We start from the raw sequence: 21,684 nt of genomic DNA, 5'->3' as shown, positions 1-21,684 counted from the left end.
ACCCACCTGCCAACGCAGGGGACATGGGTTCGAGCCCTGGCCTGGGAAGATCCCACGTGCCACAGAGCAACTCAGCCCGTGCGCCACAACTACTGAGCCTGCGCTCTAGAGCCTGCGAGCCACAACTACTGAAGCCCGAGTGCCTAGAGCCTGTGCTCTGCAACAAGAGAAGCCACCGCAACGAGAAGCCCTTGCACCGCAATGAAGAGTAGACCCCGCTCGCCGCAACTAGAGAAAGCCCGCGCGCAGCAACGAAGACCCACTGCAGCCAAAAATAAATAAATAAATAAATAAATAAATTTTTTTTAAAAAGAAAAGAAATGGTTCACATACAAAAAAAACAGGGACGAACTAAAATAAGTACATGTGCATGCACTGTTGACAATAGCCAAGAAGTGGAAAGACCTCCCCCCTCAGTTGTTCCTCAGTGGATGGATGAATAAACAGATTATGATACAGACATATATTGAAACATTATTCATCCATAGAAAGGAGTGAAGAGCTAATACATGCTACAGTGAGGATGAAAGAAGCCAAACATGAAAGGTTACATACTGTATGATTCCATTTATATGAATTTCTGGAACAGATCAATCAATAGATTATAAAGACAGAACACAGCCTGATGGGTGCCAGGAGCTGGGGGGTAGGGAGGGTCGGGGTCAGGTGGGTGCAGGGGAGAGGAATGGAGAGAAACTGATTAACGGGTAAAGGGTTTTACTTTGGCGTGATGGAAATGTTTTGGAACTAGATAGAGGTGGTAGTTGCAGTATGTTGTGAATGTACTAATTGCCACTGAGTTATTCGCTTTAAAATGGTTAATTCCACCTCAGGAAATTTTGTAAAAACCATGAGCTATCACTATATATATGCTCACTAGAATGGGTAAACATTAAGAGGGCTGTCATTTCCAAGTGTTGGTGAGGATGTGGAGCCACTGGAACCCTCTTATCTTGCTGGTAGAAGTATCACTACAGCTAAATAAACGTATGCTCTCTTCTGAGCCCAGCATTCCACTCCTGCCTATATGCTGAAAAGAGAAGAGCACATATGGCCACCAACAGGCATGCACAAAAAGGTACTTAGCAGCTTTCATTCATAATAGCCTGAAACTATAAACAACCTAAATGTCCAGCAAAGTAGAATGGGTAAATAAATTGTATGTTCATACGTGGAATATCACAGAGCAGTAAAAAGAATGAACTACTGCTACACACACAGTAAAGGTGAATTTCACAGAAATAATGTTGAATGAAAGAAGCCAGATTTTGAAGAGTATATTTTATCTTCTGCTAAGGCCAAACTAATCCGTGGTGATAGATGTCAGAAAAGCTTTTTCTGGGCAGGGATGGTTGTGGTGGTCTTTGGCGGGGGAGCTCAAGAGAGCCATCTGGGGTGCTGGAGACATATCTTCTGTATCTTGATCTAAGTGGTGGTTACACAGGTGTATACATATTACAAACTAATCTGTGCACTTAAGATTCGTATACACTTTATTGTTTTACCTTTAAAAAAATACTAGAAAATTAAAACAAAAAGCAGTCGCCAGAGTAGGTGTTCTTGCAGGGAAGCAGTAGAAAAGAATGTTCGTGAAGTATAAGGTTGGAGATGAATATGTGAGAAGCGTAAGGTTGTAGAAAGCCTTGAATGGCAGTGAAATGGCAGAAGTTTGGATTCTGTTCTGTAACTCCAGTAGCTTCGAGGGAGGAAAATGACATAATGGAAGCAGAGTTTTTAGGGAAACGGATCTTTGGAGATGTGCCTGGTGGGCTGAGGACTGGTCCACAGGTGGGAGGCTATTGCAGTAGGACCTGAATTAGGTTGAAAATGGAAGCTGAAGGAAGAAGAATTAGTGAGGCTGGTGACTGGTTGGGCAAGGACAGCAAAGGATGATGGGGCAAAGATGACTGAAGGTCCACGCTAGATGGCTGGAAAAACGATGGTCCCGATCACAGAATTAAGAAAGCCAAGTGGAGGACTCCGTCTTGGAAGTAAAAAGATGAGTGGTTTTAAATGCTTTAATTGTGAAGTGGTGACAGGCAGTTGTGGGGCTCAGAAGAGCAATCAGGGCTGGTGATAGAAATCTGAAAATCACCCACATACAGATTATTTTGAGTAGATGAGATCCCTAAAAGAAGGAGTGATGCAGAGAGATTGCAGAAAACCAGCCCTTAGAGAAGAAACAGGTGGTAGGGGAAGAACCAGGATAGAACCAGGATATCAGAAGAGAACCAGGATCGCTTAAGCCAAATGAAGAGAGAGTCGGGGCGATGAAGATGTAAAGGGAGAAAATACAGAAGTAGGAGAGGAAAAGTAAAGATTGAGAATGTGATGGAGACCCATGATCATTGGGGGAACCTGGTCTTGGAGAAGGCAGGAGGAAAGGAAACAAAGGCAGAGGCAAAGGCAGAGGACTTAGCCTCGGATGGCTTTACCTTTGAAGAGCCCAGGTGTGTACAGTCAGGTTACATGAATTTGTCAGCATCTGCAGTGACTTCCTCTTGCAGTATTCTCTGTCCTCTAAGTAGGGTGACCCAGAGGGTGACCCAGGGTTGAGGATGAGTGTGGCTGTGGGAACCAAGGAGTCCCAAGTATTTGGACCAATTATGGGTTCCAGGCATAATCGTATTCTCTGTGAGAAGAATACAAAAGAAGTTTAACACACCACTCATGCCCCTAGGGATTTATATGGTGCAGTTGGACAATGACTGAGAGCCAAAGCAAGTGTGAATAAGATGTCTTGAACCCTGACTTTGTCATTTTCTAGCTGTGTAACTTTGGCCAAGCTCCGTCAGGACTCTGTGCCTCTTTCTCCTCATCTGTTAAAAGGGGATGATAATAATAATATCTACCTCATAGGCTGTTCTGGAGATTAAATGAGTTAATACAAGCAAGGTGCTTGGAACAATACCTGAAACATAGTAAGTATGTGATAAATGCTAGCTAAGAGATCACGATAAAGCTGTAGGAGTTCACAAGGGGAAAATAATTAGTAAGGGCTGGAGCTGATGGGAAGATTCTTCGGAGGAGTAGGGATTTATGGGAGGCAATTCAGGGACTGATTAAGAGGAAAGGAATTTTAGGTTTGGGGGAAACAATGGGAGTAAAGTCTTAGATCAGTAAAACCATTGGCGTTTGCGTGTGATTTACTTGAACCAGACTGTTTCTGTTGGGGAGCAGTGGGAGTCAGGCTGGGACAGGCAGAGGGGTAACTGATATTTGTCAGAATAAAAGAAGTATGAGTTGGGGGAGTCAGAGCTCTTTGTGTGTTTTTTCCTGGCCCTGTGACTTTGGGCATGTTGCCTCATCTCTTCAGACTCCAAGTTTCCTAATTCTTAAAATGAAATGGACTGGATCTATAAAATCCCTCGCAGCTCTAGAATCGCATGCCTCATACATGAAAAGGAATTCTTCGACCCCATCATCTGAGGAATGGTGTTTTGTGTGTGTGCAGCATGGAGCTGACTTGTGGTTCTGGCCTCGTCAGTGCCAGGCTGTAACCGAGTGAGCTGATCAGCCCATGTGGGTACCACACACTGCCTTTCGCAGCCATCACCACCACTGGAAAAATCGGGGCTCTCTGCGGGTGTATTTATGAAAAGAGCCCTTGGGTATTTCACTCCCAAATTATTTAGAGCTAACTCTACTACTGTTCTCTGAAGGAGCCTCAAGTTTTATGGATGCTTGCCTTGGAGTGGACCCTGAGGGCTAACTAGGAGGGAAAGAACTGTTTTTAGCCTTTAAAAAAATTTCCCAGATTGTCTTTGTGAAGCTCATAAAACAAAAGGAAGAAGCAGCACCACGAGCACCAGATGAACTGCCGGGGAAGCCCTAAAGCTTTCATGGGAGACCCACATTGTTTTGACATTAGGGAGCCCCCTGTTCCAAGGTGTGTATTTCAATAACCTAGGACTCTGTATAAACATAAATGAAAATGGGCTTTTCAAATACCATGCTTAGAAGTCTTTGGCTCTAGTATGGCACTACTTCAGTTTCTCTGTTTAGAAAGGAATTTGGTTTGTGATTCAGTTCTCACTTCCTGTCCTTCTGGCCTGAGCCCCGCTCAGGGCTCTTTCTGCTGTCGTTCACCCTGCAGTGCTGCAGGGCTGTTGCATCAGAGGAAGGTCTCTAAGATTCCTCTCCCATTTGCTTTTCCTGTTGCTGAGTGGGAGGTACGTAGAGCAATATCTGCCCTCTGCATGAAGAAAAGCGCTTTGTGTTTGTCCCTGGCATGAGCTTGGTCATCAGAGCAGGTACTTCTGGACTTTTATACCGGATGGATTTTACAGACCTTGGTGAATTGAAAAAGAACTTGAAACAGAAGAGCCAAAGCAAATAGAAGCATTTCTATCTACATTTTTGTGCCTCCTAAGTTTTGAAGGGTTTAGTGTTTTCAGAAACTGAAATTTGAAAAGAGTGACAGTTTACCCTTGTGTTGTCCTTGGAAAAAGAGTGTTTCTTTAGGGAGCAGAGTTCTAGGAAAGGAAGATGACTTGAGCATAGAAGGATTCCATAGCTAATAGGTGCCTCTCGGTCATGTTAAACATACCTTATTCATTTAGAATAGAAATTACTTGAGGGTATGGAATATATATATTTTTAATGTTGTCTATAAAAAATCACTTTGTTTTTTATTGAAGTATAGTTGCTATACAATATTATATAAGTTACAGGTGTATAATATAGTGATTCACAATTTTTAAAGATAATATTCCATTTATAGTTATTATAAAATATTGGCTATATTCCCCATGTTGTACAATATATCCTTGTAGCCTATTTTATACCTAATGGTTTGTACCTCTTAATCCCTTTATTGCCCCTCTCCTCCTTCCCTTTCCCCACTGGTAACCACTAGTTTGTTCTCTATATCTGTGTCTGCTTCTTTTTTGTTATATTCACTAGTTTTTGCTGTATTTTCTAGATTCCACATATAAGTGATATCATACAGTATTTGTCTTTGTCTGACTTATTTCACTAAGCATAGAGGGTATGGAATATATCTTGTAGCTGTACGTGGTTACTAACTGTGAGCTGCATCTAAGTCAATAATAAAAACTAGCAATTCAGGAGACTCCCATGTTTTGATCTCCTTGGCTGCTCATTCCCTTGAGGGGTGGTTATGCATAGAGGGTATGGAATATATCTTGTAGCTGTACGTGGTTACTAACTGTGAGCTGCATCTAAGTCAATAATAAAAACTAGCAATTCAGGAGACTCCCATGTTTTGATCTCCTTGGCTGCTGGGGGTGGTTATGGACATTGCCTCGTCCATTCATGCCACAGACTTTCTGAAGAGAAAAATAACCATGTCATGGAAGAAACTATATGTTGCGAAGGTTGTGAATAAAGGTTGAGAGTGAGATGGTTTGGTCTGGCCTCTTTTTAGAGCAGCGATTGATTAACGCTGTCTGTGTTGCTGTTTCTTCCAGAGCTGACCTGTCCTGGACGCAGCATAACTAACGAAGCTGCTGCAGGATGAGAAGATGGCAGCGCGGCTGCTCGCACCACCAGGCCCTGATAGTTTCAAGCCTTTCACCCCTGAGTCACTGGCAAACATTGAGAGGCGCATTGCCGAGAGCAAGCTCAAGAAACCGCCAAAGGCCGATGGCAGTCATCGGGAAGATGATGAGGACAGCAAGCCCAAGCCAAACAGTGACCTGGAAGCAGGGAAGAGTTTGCCTTTCATCTATGGGGACATCCCACAAGGCCTGGTTGCGGTTCCCCTGGAGGACTTTGACCCATACTATTTGACGCAGAAAGTGAGTTGGAGGAGGAGGAGCAGAGCTTCAGATACCCCTTTCCTAACAGGCTTAGGGGAGATGGGGAGAAGGAGCTGTGTCTTTGCCAGAGTTTGGATAAGTAGTTAGCCTTTTGTTTCAGTTCCAGTGTACGGCGATTCTTTTTTGGTTTAATTGCTGCTAAGGGTCATTTATGGGTCTTGGCACTTTTCAGTCTGTTAATAAGACTTCTGTTTTTGGCTCCTTTTTCTAATTTGACAGTAGAAAAAGATTGATTAAAAAAAGGGGGGGACATAAATGAAATGGGACTGTTTAATAGAGTATAAGAAAGATGGCATAGTAAGAGATGGCACAGCCCTGTAGAATCTTGCTCACACATTCAGAATTCTATCTTTAAATATAAAGATGATGTTAGTATTGCAGCATCAACAGAGCCTCTTGTTAATATGATGGAGATGATGGCTTTGTATGCTTACCTAGCCCCCTTTGTGACATTAGATCATAGGCTTTGGGGACAGAAATAGAATAGAGTAAACCAAACTGGGCCAATGAGGAGACCAGGTCTGTAGCCTTGTTACACAGTTGTCTGGATTCAGCGAGCACTGATTCTTACATAGAGTCAATTCTGTTATTCCTGCTAGTGAGAAGCATGAGTGAAAGAAATACCAATCTTCATTTCGCCAAGAGTTTCAAATTTCCCTACAAATGTTTGACCAAACCTTGGGTTTCTTTCTCACGATTATCTTTTGAAACTATGTAACAGGTAAAGAAGCAGAGCCCCCAGTTAATCCCGTGGCCAAGTAATTAGCCATTGACTACTGAAGACTGACATCAGATACCATTTTAGGGATCCCCCATTTGACAGATGTCATTTAAAGAATTAAATCCATAGGTGTTTCCAGATGAAGGGTGAAAAGGCTTTGTGTAATTATGTATTTACAAATATAAAGCTTAACTAAACTGCCTTTATTAGCAAAACTGTCTTATATACTGCCGTTAACTAAATTGCCTTTTAGTCTTTCAGTTATGGAAGAAATTTCTGTTTCTTTGTCTTAGTAATGGGACAGAAGTAAGACTTGAGGCGAGTAGATCTCTTGATTTAGCTATAGTTGTGGAGGCATCTTAGGTCTGAATGGCAAAACTACTTAAGACGTTGTCTACATAAAATGGCCCTTCACCCATGTACTTCTGTTGCAGCTCAGAGCAGCTACGTAATAGGAAAAAGTAGAATCAGGAGCCTGTAACTTCCACTGGGAAATTTAGAATGTTTAAGGAACAAAACATGATATGATATAAAGAAAAGTAGACTAGAAGTAAGAAATCCTCACTGTACCATAATTCACCATGTTTATTATTTATAGTTTCCTTCCTTAATATGTGTATTTTTCAAGCTACCACAAATAGTTCATGGGAAAAGAAAGTAGTAGATAAAGAAAAAAAATCTTCTCAAAACTAGTTCATGTCCTTTAGCAAGTCATTTCACCTCTCTGGGCCTAAATTTCTCATGTAGAAATTGAGAAGTTGGACAGGACTTCTAAGGACGTTTTCAAATGTCAAATTCTGGGGCTAAGTAAGTTTCCATAAACTGTCATTGATTTCCTCACTTACTTATCCTTTTTTAAAAATCTAACTATTTAATCTGGGCCTTTGCTGAATGGGAGTAGGCGGGTGAGGAAGGAGACAAGGTTTTAACTTTCTGGGTTAGTGAATAAGGGAACATGGAATCTTGCGCTGTTTTTAAAAAAATATTGCATTGATTGTAAAATTTTGAAATATTTTAAGATATATTTCCCTCCTCTTTCCTGCCCTTGCATCCTTAGTCTTAGTAGAGGTAAAAAGAAATAACAAAACACAGAGTTTAGGTCGTGCCTACTTAGATAAGTTTGGCCAACTGGTATAACTTTTTCAGAAAATACTCTTATGGCAATAAGCAGATAGGTAAAGCCCTTTGGTCTCTGGCCTTTCGGGTGCCTGAAACCTCTTTGCTTTTATTTGAACTATTTGTTTTTCTAACTCAGATGCAAATTAAACTTCCTTTTCTTAAACCTGACTAATATATGAAAAATGTAGAGAGCTATTCATTGTCAGAGCCTAGTTTTCCTTTGCTTGCCTTTTTCCCTGGTTCCTGCCTTATAGACAGCCTCTTTCCGTTCCCAATGCCTTAGATTTCAGTGCTCCTAGCTTCGGAGTGAGGACCCAAAGAGAGTGGTCTCTGGCCCTAATGGGTACTCTTTTTTGGGTAGGCCAGATGTTGATGGCACTCCAGTAGGGGACTGGCTCTTCATGATAGAAAATCTGACTTCAGCCTTTGGCCTCACCACAAGGGTAAATAGTTTGTGGAAAGGATAACTTTAATTGTATTCTTTAAATTCTTTTTTTTAAAAAAAACTGAAATATACCAACCACCATGCAGAAAAATTCATAAAACATAAATGCTTAGCTTAATGATTATTACAAGCAAACGAACACCTATGACAAGAAAGAACATTAGTAGCACTTCAAGGTATTATTAGGTATTTTTAAATAAAGTGTTTTTCAATTGATTAAAAATAATGTGCTTGTTCAAGTTCACTTGCATATCTTCACTGGCATTACTAATACATCTTACTAACTAGGCCTTTCACTGGGCCAAATTAGCGAGGTCTCCCCTACAAGGAAGCACACTGGGAATCAACCCACATATCGAAATATCCTGAGAGTAGAAAGGACTTTAAGAGGACATTCCTTTCCATTTGTTTTTCAAGGGCTGCCTTAAATAATTCTTGCAAAGTAGAATTTCTTTTCTTTGCTTAATGGTACAAGTGGGTTTCTTTATTTTTTTCCTCATAGGTCTCGTTTTCTACCTGATTGATCATTTTTGTGACTCTCATAGAAACTGGTTTCTCATTTCCTTCTCTCTTTATTTTACAGGGTGAAAGAAAACTAGTTCTCTGTTAGTAAAGTTCTGGTTTCATCCCGTTGCGGATTTCACACCGTCCAGGGACACAGGGTCATAAAACATGTGTATCACATTTTCAAGATACCATTGTACCAGCTGGTGCTGGTTTGAGCTATCATAAGCTTCTTGGTGGTGTCCATATTGCATTTCACCTGACTTTCCCAGATGGTCCCCAGAACAATCCAGATCATCCTCTCTTTGGATTATCTCAGAACTCCCAGTGCTACAACATTTTCCTTGCCTCTTGGTACTTTGTTCGAATGTCTCCATTCTTTGACTTTCTTGTTTTTCGAGTGTCACCTGAAAATAATTGAATTTACAGGACATTTAAACTTTTAAATGTATTTAATTTTTAAAATAGGTAATATATTTACATGGTTAAAAATTCAATAAAAGGTATTCAGTAAAGAAGATATTGAGTAAAAAGTCTCCCCTTTACACCTCTCTCTCATCAGCCCACTTCTTGCCTCTCTGCCACAGGTAACCATTGTTAGTAGTATCTTCCAGAGTTTCTTTATACTGTATATGTACAAGCAAAAGCAAATAGGTATTTTAGGAACTTGAACTGTCCTGAATGCCTTTGCTCTTGGTTTTCTTTCTAGTATTTTCTTAAGCCAATTGAAGTCTTAATTTTGTTATTTGTTTTCCCTTCTTTCATACTATGGAATCTTACGTTTTATCAGGGTAAATTCTCGGTTCATTTCTCCCCTTCCACATGCTTTTTGGTAAATCAAATCAAGGACTTCTCTATTGCTCAAAGTGTCTTTCTATCTTTACTACAAAATATACTCTCCAATGCTTAATAATGACTTGTTGAATTTTAAATGGCCGTGTTTAGTCCTAAGAACTGTCTTAAGTGGTGCAGCAAGAAAGTCAGTGGATTAAGTTGAAAGAAGGCCTTCAGAGTTGGCTACTACCCTTTTTCCTGTTTCTTAAAACCAGTAATTGTTATTGGCGTCCTTTTTGTTCAGTGGATATGCCCTCTCATAAGAAAGCCCTATAGGGCTTCCCTGGTGGCGCAGTGGTTGAGAATCCATCCGCCTGCCGAGGCAGGGGACACGGGTTCGTGCCCCGGTCCGGGAAGATCCCACATGCCGCGGAGCGGCTGGGCCCGTGAGCCATGGCCTCTGAGCCTGTGCGTCCGGAGCCTATGCTCCGCAACGGGAGAGGCCACAGCGGTGAGAGGTCCGCGTAACACACACACACACACACAAAAAAAAAAAAAAAAAAAAAGAAAGCCCTATAAACAAAAATCCAAATTACAGGATTGATTATGTTCCTTTAAATTGGGCACATACCTATTGCATTAAAAAATTACATATGGTTTCCCAAAGTTCATTTTACCTTCAAGTTTTCATGTCTGTCTTTTCCTGCAAATTGGAGTCAACCTAGAATCAAAGAAAATTAGAATATGGTAGCCTTAGACATCATCTAGTTCAGCCTCCTCATTTTATAAATTTAATAAGGTGAAATGCTTTGTCAAAAGTATTTGCGAACACCTGCTGGCTCTCAGTTTGTTACAACATATTTCTAATTTTCCACTTTTCTAATTTTTCATTGATTGATCCTCAGCCTCGGTTGGCTTAGTTCTTCTGAAGTGAGGCATGCAGATACGGAGAGAGAAAAAAACCCTGCTTTTTCATTCACATCCCTGATAATCCCTGTGGTTCAATAACCCTTCTTAGGATGGGTCCTAAGAAATGCAGTTCTTCTGGGGGAAAGGGTGGCATTTGTATTAGTTCCAGTATTTTACCTTCTCAAGTGAAGGAGCTCTGAGTAGTCTAGCAACCTGGACAACTTGTTCCAGAGACATGGGCTCAGTATCAATACTGCTACCACTGTTCAGCTGGACATGTAATTTGGAGGGAATTTACTTAACCTCTTCACATATTTTTGCTTTTTAAAGGAAGATTATTTCTTAGCCCCCGCCAACCCCCCAGCCTACCAGCAGAATAACATAGTGAAAAGAGCAACTAACTGGGAATAGAAAAACCTCATTTTAGTTCTGCCATTGCCTCTTGTCTGCCCTTGGCCAAATCACTTAAATTCTCTGGGCTTCACATTTCCTTATCTACAATATATGCAAGGTAAGAGTTGCGCTTACGTCTATATCTTTCTAATTGTATTTCGCATATTATGCCTATCACGTATTATGTTTTAGCTGTTGCAAACTATTCTGTTTCCCTGGTGTCGCCTGCCTTCTGGTCTCCATCCCCTTCTTTTGGAATATACCCTGTCCTTTAACTTCACCTTTTGACGCTCTACCCATTTGTCTAGGCCTAGCCCTGAGGCCTCTTCTTCCTTATAGCCTAACTTGATTGTTTACATTGGAACGGATTCCTCCTCCTGAATTTCTATAATACATTAAGATCCCAGCCCTAAGAAGTGGGTTTTAGTTGTAACTCAGGTTAGGTATGGCAGGGCACCCTGTTCCCAGCAATGTTTACAATTTTTTTCTTACTTCCCTAATATTAATGCCATCAGCTTCCTCAAATGAAGAACTCTTAAGTCTCTCTCTCTCTCCCACACACACACACACACACACACACACACACACACACACACACACACACACACACACAGAGGCGCCGCATTCATGCATGCCCATGACCTCCTGGCAGAAAATCCTTGCTGAATCTAGTTTCACACACTTTCAACAGGTGTGCAGAGTGGAGACAGGCTATTAAAGGAGAGTTTACGTTCATTAGGTGTGATTTGAAGTATTGCTAATGAAGTGTTGAATTGCCTGTTGTTGCACAGTAGGCCTAGATGCTGCTTTCTGTTTTGAGTGAATATTAGATGTTTTAAAACTAGACGTTTTATTTTGTTTAAAAAAGCCGTTTTGCAACAATATAAAAAACAAAATGTTTCCATTGTTTTATTCACCAAATGAAATTGAGGCAGATGCTTGTGAGCAAATGGGAGGAAGACCATTCTCAGGGTGGTGGGTTAAGGAAGTGTGTGGTATGGGGTTCTTTTCCATTCTCCAAGTATCATTATCTAGAGGAAAAGGAATTTAATTCAACAATCTTAAATCAGATTCCTCTTCTATAGCCTTAGCAATAGACCAGGAGTTGGGAAACCTTATTTCTGATCCCATTTCCACCTAATTCTAGATGATCTTGGGCATGTCACTTAACCATTCAGCATCTCCGTCTCCCTCATATAGAAAATTAAGATTGTGCTAATAGCTAATATCCCACCTATTCTACAGTGTTGTTGTGAAGATTATATCTTGCCTATACTATGTAAAACAAAACAGCCTATTGTGCTAGCCCTCCTTCATTTTTCTCCATTATACACCTAGCATATATTTATTTGTTTATTGTTCATGCTCTTGTATGATCATTAGCTGGAGCAGTGCGTGCCCTGTAGTAAGTGTTCAATCCATATTTGTTGAATGAATGAGTCAATCTTATGAGATAATTCCTGTGGAAACACTATGTACTTTTCTAAGTGCTTTGAACATGAAAGGTGACATTATGATTTTTTTTTCTAATGAAAAGTTTTCCCATCTACCAAAATGAATGGAACTCTAGGGGGAAAATATATATCAATATATCTTTTCCTTTCCTGAAGAATTAGTTTCCTTTAGGGGCTGAGGAATTAGATCAAGAAATGGGTTTCCTGACATTTTAGGGGATTTTCAGAGGGCTGAATTCCTGTTGGTAAGTGCCACCAGTCTTAACTCTCCTCTTGTAGAACCTTAGAATTAGCAGGGACTTTATCAAAGACCATTAGGTAATAGCCTCTACCTAGTGCTCTTCTTGATTTATTGGTATCAAGTCTTTATTATACAAAGGATGTTATTTCCTGAATATTCGAAGTTGTTCCACCTTTAGGTAGTCATGTCTACCTTTATTAAATGTTTTGCTTCTTTCTCGTCTGTGGGAGTTGTGTTACCCTCCCTGTATTAACCGACTATAAAGAAAATGAGAGAAGCTGATGTGGGGTATATACCAGTTTGGGTTGTCTCATATAAAATATGATCTATTTATTCAACAAATACTTCTTGAGTACTTCCTATGTGTGAGACCTTGGGGGTATTGGGCTCTCTTGGGAGAAACACAGATTAATAAAGTCCATTTTTGACCCTTACGTAGCTTATAACATGAATAGTGTGTAGGGTGGTATCACTTTTGACAAGGGGGCCTCAGAAAGGGCCTTACTACTTCATAGTAGGCATAATATTTGCATGTTAGAAAAGAGAGATAGACTGAAACATTCAGAAAGAACACTATAAACAAAGGCTCAGAAACAAGGGCATATGACAATGTAAGAGAAAGCTAAATAGTCTAATTTGATTGGAATTTGAGGAGTTGGGTGATGAGTCTGGGAAGGGAGTGCTGGAGGCAAGTCATGGAGGACTTACAGTGTTAGACTGAGAAGTCTGGTCTTCACTTGATAAGCAATAGAGAACTACTGAAGCCTCTTTTTAAAAAAATAAAATTATTGATTTATTTATTTATGGCTGCGTTGAGTCTTCGTTGCTGCACGTGGGCTTTTCTCTAGTTGTGGCGAGCAGGGGCTACTCTTCCTTGCGGTGCTTCTCATTGCGGTGGCTTCTCTTGTTGCGGAGCACAGGCTGTAGGCACGTGGGCTTCAGTAGCTGTGGCTCGTGGGCTCTAGCGTGCAGGCTCAGTAGTTGTGCATGGGCTTAGTTGCTCCGCGGCACGTGGGATCTTCCCGGACCAGGGCTCGGACTCGTGTCCCCTGCATTGGCAGGCAGATTCTCAACCACTGCGCCACCAGGGAAGCCCTACTGAAGGCTTTTGAATGGGAGTAAGGATATGTGATCAAAGTTGTGTTTTGAGGAGGTGAATGTGGCAGTGATGTGTAGGATAAACCAGAGGGAAAGAGAACTGGGACAGAGCGACCGGCTATGAGTAGTGAGGGTCTGAGCTGTGGTGGTGGAAGTGAAAAGTGAGGGGAATAGGTGAAGTCAGAAGTGATGTAGAGATAAATTGATAGGAATTTGTGATTGATTGTAGAAGCTTAAGGAAAGAGTTGAGCATTCAGTCCTTCATTTGATAATTTGATCAATTGTTATTGAGTGTTTTCTTTATACCCAGGTTCTGTTCCATACCCTTGGGAACAAAGCGGGCAAGCTCTATATTACCATTCCTGGAAGTTAGTTTTTGTTGGGGAGACAGATAATAGACAAGTAAAGAAATAAAATTATTACAGATAACAGTAGGTACATTTCTGAATTTAATATAGTCCAGGTACCTTAAAGATTGTGGTGCTCTAACTTGGTACAGAGACCCAAACTTGGAGAATGCTGAAGAGTCAAAGACTACATGCTCTCTTAAATATTCAGTGTCTTAAATACGCTTTTAGCAAGTACTAAATTATAATCTTTAAAAGGACCCATACCACAGATATTCTGAGTTGTTTAAAAGCCAGTATTGTCACTCCACTGAGTTTGCCAATCTTAGATTTTTACATAGGCAGGAGTTCAATACATTTCAACATTAGTGTGAGCTACAGGGGCACCTGTAGATAAACCTAGCATTTTCCCCAGAAAAGAACCTCAGGTCTTCTCTAGTCCTTGTACAAGTCCTAAGTTGCAGTTCCAAGGTTCTGAGCCACATAGTGTATAAGAGACAACTTTTACCTGAATTCTTGGGTGTGTATTATTAGCTAATCACCTGAGCCATAACATTACGCTGACGGGTAGTTTTAAGAATTAATCTCTGATGGTTTCTCCAGGGTGTAGTTTATGAAATCTTTTTATTCTATTAAGAATTAACCTGTTGGGGAATTCCCTGGTGGCGCAGTGGTTAAGAATCTGCCTGACAATGCAGGGGACAGGGGTTCGAGCCCTGGTCCAGGAGGATCCCACATGCCGCGGAGCAACTAAGCCTGTGTGCCACAGCTACTGAGCGTGTGTGCCACAACTTCAGAAGCCCGCATGCCTAGAGCCCGTGCTCTGCAACAAGAGAAATGCCGCGGAGCAACTAAGCCTGTGTGCCACAGCTACTGAGCGTGTGTGCCACAACTTCAGAAGCCCGCATGCCTAGAGCCCGTGCTCTGCAACAAGAGAAGCCACTGCAATGAGAAGCCCACGCATCGCAACGAAGAGTAGCCCCTGCTCACCGCAACTAGAGAAAGCCCACGCGCAGCAACGAAGACCCAACGCAGCCAAAAATTAAAAATAAATAAATAAATTTATTTATTTTTTTAAAAAGAATTAACCTGTTGAATGGAATATTTAATAATGACCATATAAATGTTGGAGGAGTCTCAAGATTACAGTGATATTGATCATCTTCTCACTATAATTAGCCATATTTTAAATCCATTCTTAGTAAAAGAGAGTAAGACTGTGACATCATTATACAGGGAATGCTTCTCTTACTGATTGATTCCAAATTCACATGAGTTGTACATTCTTCATATATAACCCTATTTGACACAATTCAAGATTAGGATTTCCCCATTATCTGGCATTTTCTGTCAACTGATTCTCGCAAAATTTTTGATACCTGCTCTGAAGAGGTACTCCTGTTCCAGACACTTTGGGTCTACAAAGTTTGGCCTATGGAATGAAGTTCGAATAAAATATTCCTCTCATTTCAGAGGATAAGGTACCCAACCCATGTGCTGCTCAATGTCAGTCCCTCTCCCTGTGCCTTTGAGCCTGTCCATGCCTCCCAACCTTCTCTAGCACTTCACTCTCTCAGTTATCCCCTCTCTTTTCTGTACTTTCTATCTTTCCCTTTCACAGTGGTTCTTCCCCTCACCCTATAAACATACTAAAAGCCTCTCCCATCTTAATGAACCCACACTTGACCCCATATCTCCAGCAGGTATAATCTCTCTTCTCATGCCACTGAAGCTTTTAAAGAGTAGCCGTTGCTCACCCTCACCACCTACACATCTCCCACCCACTCCTCCATCCTTGCAGCTGACTCTGCATCCTCCCCCCTCTACTGGCATTCTCAATATAAGATCCTCCAGGATCTCAAATTGCCAAATCTAATGGACATTTTTTCAGTTCTTATCTCACTGAACCTCTCTGCTGTATTTGACACTGTTTATTACTCCCTGATTCTTGCAGTTCTTCACTTCCTTGACCTAATTCTGTTTACATCTCGGACTGTTCATTCTCTTTCCTTCATTTCTCACACCTTTCCTTTAAATGTTGACATTCCCACGGGTTCAGTCCTTGGCCTGTGTTCCTCTCATTTGGCAAATTCTCCCTGGCTGATCTCATCCATTCTCTTCTCACTACTCTTGAATCTGCATCTCCAGCCTAGAGCACTCCTTAAATATTCAGTGTCTTGCCAGGCATCTCTATCTGGACTTCCCCTAGGGAACTCAGTGTATTCAAAATTGAACTCCTTTTCTCCCCTCAAACCTACTTATTTCATCTGCTGCTTTAGTTGAGGATACCACCCAAATTCTAGGTATCATTATTGACTCTCCAATTTTCTGCAGTCCTTGAGGATCACTTAGGGAGCTATCAGTGAGTGTTGCACATTTTTACAAGTAAGAAAAAATTGTGGCTCAGAAATGTTAATTTGCTGCTGAAATTCCCTCACCTAGTGTGTGGTAGAGCCAGGTTTCAGTTCCCGGGATATGTGAATTTAATACTCATGGTCTTTCTACCGTATCATGCTGTCTCTATAGAGTATATTGCAGGATGATTTTGGGGTTTTGTTTTTTACTATCATTTTTAGATAATTTCTGCCATTTTGCACTGCTTCAATATGAATATAATACGGGTTTTTTTTAGTTCATTTGTTTCATATCATATCTTCAGCATGGTATCTAAGATGTAGAAAAGATGAGAAGACTTTTCAAACTAAAATTAATGAATTTTTATGGGTGGTTGAGCTAAAGAGTGGGAAAGGTCGATTAGACACCTAGCATAAAGTTGGATATAGTTATAAGTTAGTTGATTTTAGCTGCATCATTGCCTCATGACTAAGAGATTCATTCATACATTCAACAAATATGTACGAACTGTCTACCTTGTACCAGATGGGGATCATATTACATCTTCTGCTTGCTAAGCTAAGAAAGTCACAGTAGTTGGAGATATACCCCTGTCTTTAAGGATCTCAGGGTCCAGTGAGAGTTACTGATGTATAAACAGAATGACAATACTATGTTAAGTGCTCTAACAGAACTGTTGTGGGAACACACAGGAAGGAAGGATAATTCTGTTTGAGACAGTTGAATGGAGAGGAGGTGATATTTGGGCTGTACCTTGAAGTATTAAAGTATGGTTAAAAAACATTTCATCTGTTAAAAGAGAAGAAAGAGTAGTTTGGGTATAAAGAACAGTACATGAAAAGACAGAGAGGCACGCAAAACGTTGAAGTGTTTAAAACCATGAGTTTCATTGTGACTGGAGCATGGGGCTTGGTTTGGTAAGAAGGGAGATAAAGGAGAGAGGCAGGTTGGATCCCACTGTGTGCATTCAGCCGTTTTTGTTTTTGTTTTTTGCTTTTTTTCTCCTGCTTCCAGAGTTCTCAGGTCTGAAATAACCTCTGGGGCCCATTTTGAGCCAGTGCAGCTGTACTGTGACTTTGGTCCTAGTGACTTTGGGCTCTTGGTCTAGCTTATGCAGAAGTGTCCTACTGGTTTATGTCAAGTGTGTGAATACTAAGTAAGTTGAATATTATCCCTTAGTCCCCTCCTGCTACCCCACCTGTGGTGCCAAGGAGCGGAAGGAGCAGCAGCGATCTGTGTGACAGCAGCAGCGTTACCGTAGTCGCATTTGTTGAGTCCTTCCTCTGTGCCAGGCACTGTACTAAGGACTTTTTGTGACTTTTCACTTAATCCTCATAACCTGATAAGGTAGGTACTATCAATCATTATCACTATTTTATCAATAAGAAAACTTAGCCTTAGCAACCTAAGTTAGTTGCCTAAAATCATGACAGCTAATAAGCAATAGAGCTGGGCCTTGAATCCAGGTCTCTGTAGCCTCAAAGCCTCTAAACCACTCTACTCTGCTGCTTTCTAAGAGAAAGGAGAGTGAGAATAAATTCTAGAATATGAGTACAGGGAAGAGAGGCATTAACATGCTTTCCATAATAAACCTGCCTTTTGCTTTACCCTAGAGCATCTGCAGGCTGGGTACCCCCAAGAGGGTAAGGGGGAAGGAGATCAAAAGCAAACTCATATCGAAGGACAGTGAGGAGGGGTGGCCATGTAGGAGGTTCAGAGCCGCCCTGCCTTGGGGAACAGCAGCACGCTGTTTCGGAGCTGAAGCAGCTGCTGTTCTGCCAGGTGTGGCTTCCTGGGACCAGGATGTGGGCAGGAAGGGGGTGTCAGCTGCTCCAGATGTGGGTTGGAGGGCATAGGGTTACAAGGTCAAACCAAATGAGGAAATGTATGCAGAAGCAGTGGGAAACAGCAAAGCCACAGACAGATGGGGTGCTAGCATTATCTGCATCGAGCTTAACTTGGGAAAATACCATAAATAGCTGCTGTGAACTCTGTGGCATGTGCAAGGGCTTTTCTTTTTGCCAGAGTTAAAGGTATGAAGTAAAGAAGATTTCTTCATTGGTCTGAGGTTTGGACCAGATGACCTGGTGTGCTGAAAAGAGTTCAGGACTGGAAGCCAGGAAACCTGGACTCTGAGGAACCCTTCTATTCCTGTTCCCACCCCTGTGGTCTCAGCCTGGGCAGAGCGCTATGTGCTTGATTTCTTATCTGTAAAGTGAGGAGTTAGATTTGATAAGTAGTTTTGAAGCTTTTTAAAAATTGCAGTATTGTGTGATAATTACGTGTAGGCTTTGGGGCTTCCCTGGTGGCACAGTGGTTAAGAATCCGCCACTGCGGGACACGGGTTCAAGCCCTGGTCTGGAAAGATCCCACATGCCGCGGAGCAACTAAGCCCGTGCGCCCGTGCGCCACAACTACTGAGCCTGCGCTCTAGAGCCCGCGAGCCACAACTACTGAAGCCTGTGCGCCTAGAGCCCGTGCTCCGCAACAAGAGAAGCCCCCGCTCGCCGCAACTAGAGGAAGCCTGTGCGCAGCAACGAAGACCCAACGCAGTCAAAAATAAGATAAATAAAATAAATAAATTTACAAAGAAAAAAGGAATAGGCTTTGGAGTTAGACTGCCTTGGTTCAGTTCTAAGTTTTACCACTAAACAACTTTGTGGTCTTGCTACAATTTCATCATCTATAAAATGTACCTACCTCATCAGGTGGTTGCTGTGAGACAGGTATTGTAAAAGGCATCTCAGTAGGGTGCCTGCCACATAGTACCTGCTTAGTACAGGCTAAGTGTTATTATTTCTTCAAATAGACTCATAGGTGCAATTATTCATGAATAAAGGGAATATAAATATGGGATTTAGAGGTCTCTCTTGCTCACTCCTCAGTGTAGCGGAATAGAGACTTGGAAGATGAGGGCTCTAAATATATAGTTCAAACAGAAGTGTAAGCCTAAATGAAAAAAAAAATTGCCTGTGTCCTGATGTCCCGCTTTTTAGTTCAATATTTCTAAGCTGGGTACCAGGACACAGGTACTCTGGAAATTCAGGCCAGTTGTGCCTTTGCTGGAGCCTTTCCTGGGACACATTGGGACTATAATTGTAATTTTACTTGAGGGACCCACTGAGCAGATTAGCATTAAGAAAGACATCAGGACTCCTTTTCAACAGGGTGTAGTCATTTTGACAGTGCAGGTCATTTATTTCTGAACAGCTTCCTAGTCTGAGGTAGAATCTGTTTAGATTTAGCATTAAGTTTTTCTATATTAAAACAGGGAAAATTTGAAAGGACATTTATTTGTTGCCTGCTGTATTGGCTGTATAGTTACTTAGAAGCGAATGCCAAAAACTGTAGCCATTGATTAGTGGACAACTGGCTACTGCTCTTATCACTGTTATAGCTGTTTTTCAGATCAGCTATATTTGTATTATTATTGGGTAGAAGAGTACTTCTCTGTGCATGCACACTCTGAAACCAATAGGCAGAGAGGATTTGCCCCCGTAGAAGGTACCAGAATTAAGAATTTATAGTTAGGCAGGAAAGAGCTAAGAACTACTGTAAGTCAAATTAGCTAGTTGCCTGGTTCAGAAGAGGTACATAGGTCTGGGAGAAAAAGGTATATATATATATATTAGGTTTAGCAGGCAAGAATTTAAGGCTAGAAATCAGCTAAAAATGAGAGGGTCAGGCAATTCCAGAAGTCAAAACAGTTAGGATCTAGGGTCCAAACCCTGGGAGATAGTCATAAATCAGTGTCGATAGCAGTTATAGCCAGATGGAGCCAAAGGATATTGGTTCCCAACTGCCCCCTTGTAGATTAGCTCAATCCCTGAGCCCCTAGGTGTTCATTATAGCCAGAAGGTCATCAGATGCCTGCGGGTTACCTTCGCCCCAATTGAAATGATGACCTCTCAGGGGAGGAAGAACTTGGTTGGGTGGAGAACTGCTCTCCTGGGCCTTGCGTCCCACAGCAAACCAGGAGCTGGGTAATAAACCTTTCCCTAAGAAGCTTTCTGTTCTGTGATGTGATATACTCCACCCCTGCATTGAGTACTCTTCCCTGTAATGTCCTTTCATATTTACCCCCCCTTTATTACTTTAATTTATACATTTTGTATGGCTAAAAAACTTAATCCAGTCCTGGGGTGAGGGTGGGAAAATGCTCATGAGTTGGCTGCATGCAGTACTTTGGTAACTGTGTGCATTTATTGTATTGTGTTTGCAGTGTGCTAGGATTTGTTTGGCATGAATATGAATGAGCTCGTACCTGGCCTTGCACAGTGTTCCTGCTCCTTATCGTAGACTGAAGAGAATATCTCTTACCCTGCGTTAGCAATGGCAGAGCTCCTCCGTCGTGTGCTCCAGGCCCCACATTGCTAATTAGAAATGGAAAGCCTGTGCTTTTCAGAAGGCTCATCTTATGCCGGCATGACACATCTATTAATGCTCCATGCCGTGACTTGTGAAGAGCTGCTCCACCGCTCCGCATGGGCCTTGTGCTCACACACACTCAGTGGCTGTTGTTATAAACTGATGTTTTCCCTTGGGGCATAAACCACAATTCAATTTCAATTTCCCTTTTAACTCGTTTACTTCACAAAGATCTAATTTAAGACAGAGTAGGTAGAATATTATTGGACTTCATGGGTACCAAGTGACTGTTGCTTAAGAAATATTCTCGTAAGAATCCAAAGCTTGCTGTCCTTCCCGTTCCTCCTGAGCTTTAAAGGATCTGGTGTTGGAGCACAGTATTGAATAAGGGACGAATCTCCTTTTCTGGATTCTTACCAGCAGGTTAACAGTGATTACTGAGATTTAAATCAGCCATGTGTACGACTTTAAAATGCTTTTGTATATATATTTTTAAAAGTCAACCCATCACCAGTCATCCCTATCCATTCTCTCTCCCACAGTCACTGTTCTGCTAAGAACGGGGTATAAGTAGGGGATATAGGGCAGGGAAAAAGCAGCCTGTGGTACAGTTCTGTCTGGTACACTTCTGCCCCATGCTGCGCCCTGCCCACATAAGTATAGTTGTCAGGATAGTATTAAGCACTGTTGACCATGGACTTGACAGAGTTTCAGTTGAAGGAGCAAAATAAATAACTCAGGAGAGTTCTACCAAGATGTAATGTGAAGGAATGAATAATAGTAGGTTTTCTCCTCAAAAGTACGGTTTGCTGCTTTGTTGCACTTAATATTGGATGCTTCTGTGTATTTTGTAAATTGTAGACTCACAGATGTCAGAGCTGGAAAGGACCTGGGCACGCCCATCAGGCAGCCCCCTCTCTCATGTTAGAGATGAGGAAAATGAGATCCAGAGAGCTGCAGGGGCTCCCCCAGGTCATATAGCCTGGTAGAGGCAGGTGAAGAAGGACAACCTATGTGTTTTAATACCTGACAGGTGATGTGGCAGTTCTCAAATCCTGATGAGCACAGATTCCTCTGCAGCTGGTTTATCAGAACCTCTGAGGTGGGACTTGTGAATCTGCTTTTTTTAGAAAAAAAGCTAATCAGATCATTCTTTTTTTTTTTTTTTTTTTT

General features: G+C 41.6%; 1 protein-coding gene across 1 annotated transcript in view; it reads left to right on the top strand.

The window, feature by feature from the left end:
* Positions 1-21,684, top strand: part of SCN8A (sodium voltage-gated channel alpha subunit 8) — a 174,878-nt gene that overhangs the window by 53,504 nt on the left and 99,690 nt on the right. Inside the window, exon 2 of the mRNA XM_007100934.3 lies at positions 5,433-5,762. Within this exon, the coding sequence (XP_007100996.1) occupies positions 5,487-5,762 (276 nt within the window). The 5' untranslated portion in view covers positions 5,433-5,486. The remainder of the gene's footprint in view (positions 1-5,432; positions 5,763-21,684) is intronic.

This window comes from Physeter macrocephalus, chromosome 6, assembly GCF_002837175.3.
Source record: "Physeter macrocephalus isolate SW-GA chromosome 6, ASM283717v5, whole genome shotgun sequence".
In the NCBI taxonomy this organism is placed as follows: Eukaryota; Metazoa; Chordata; class Mammalia; order Artiodactyla; family Physeteridae; genus Physeter; species Physeter macrocephalus.
Note: the sequence above shows the minus strand (reverse complement) of the source record. Positions and strands in the feature narration are given on the sequence as shown.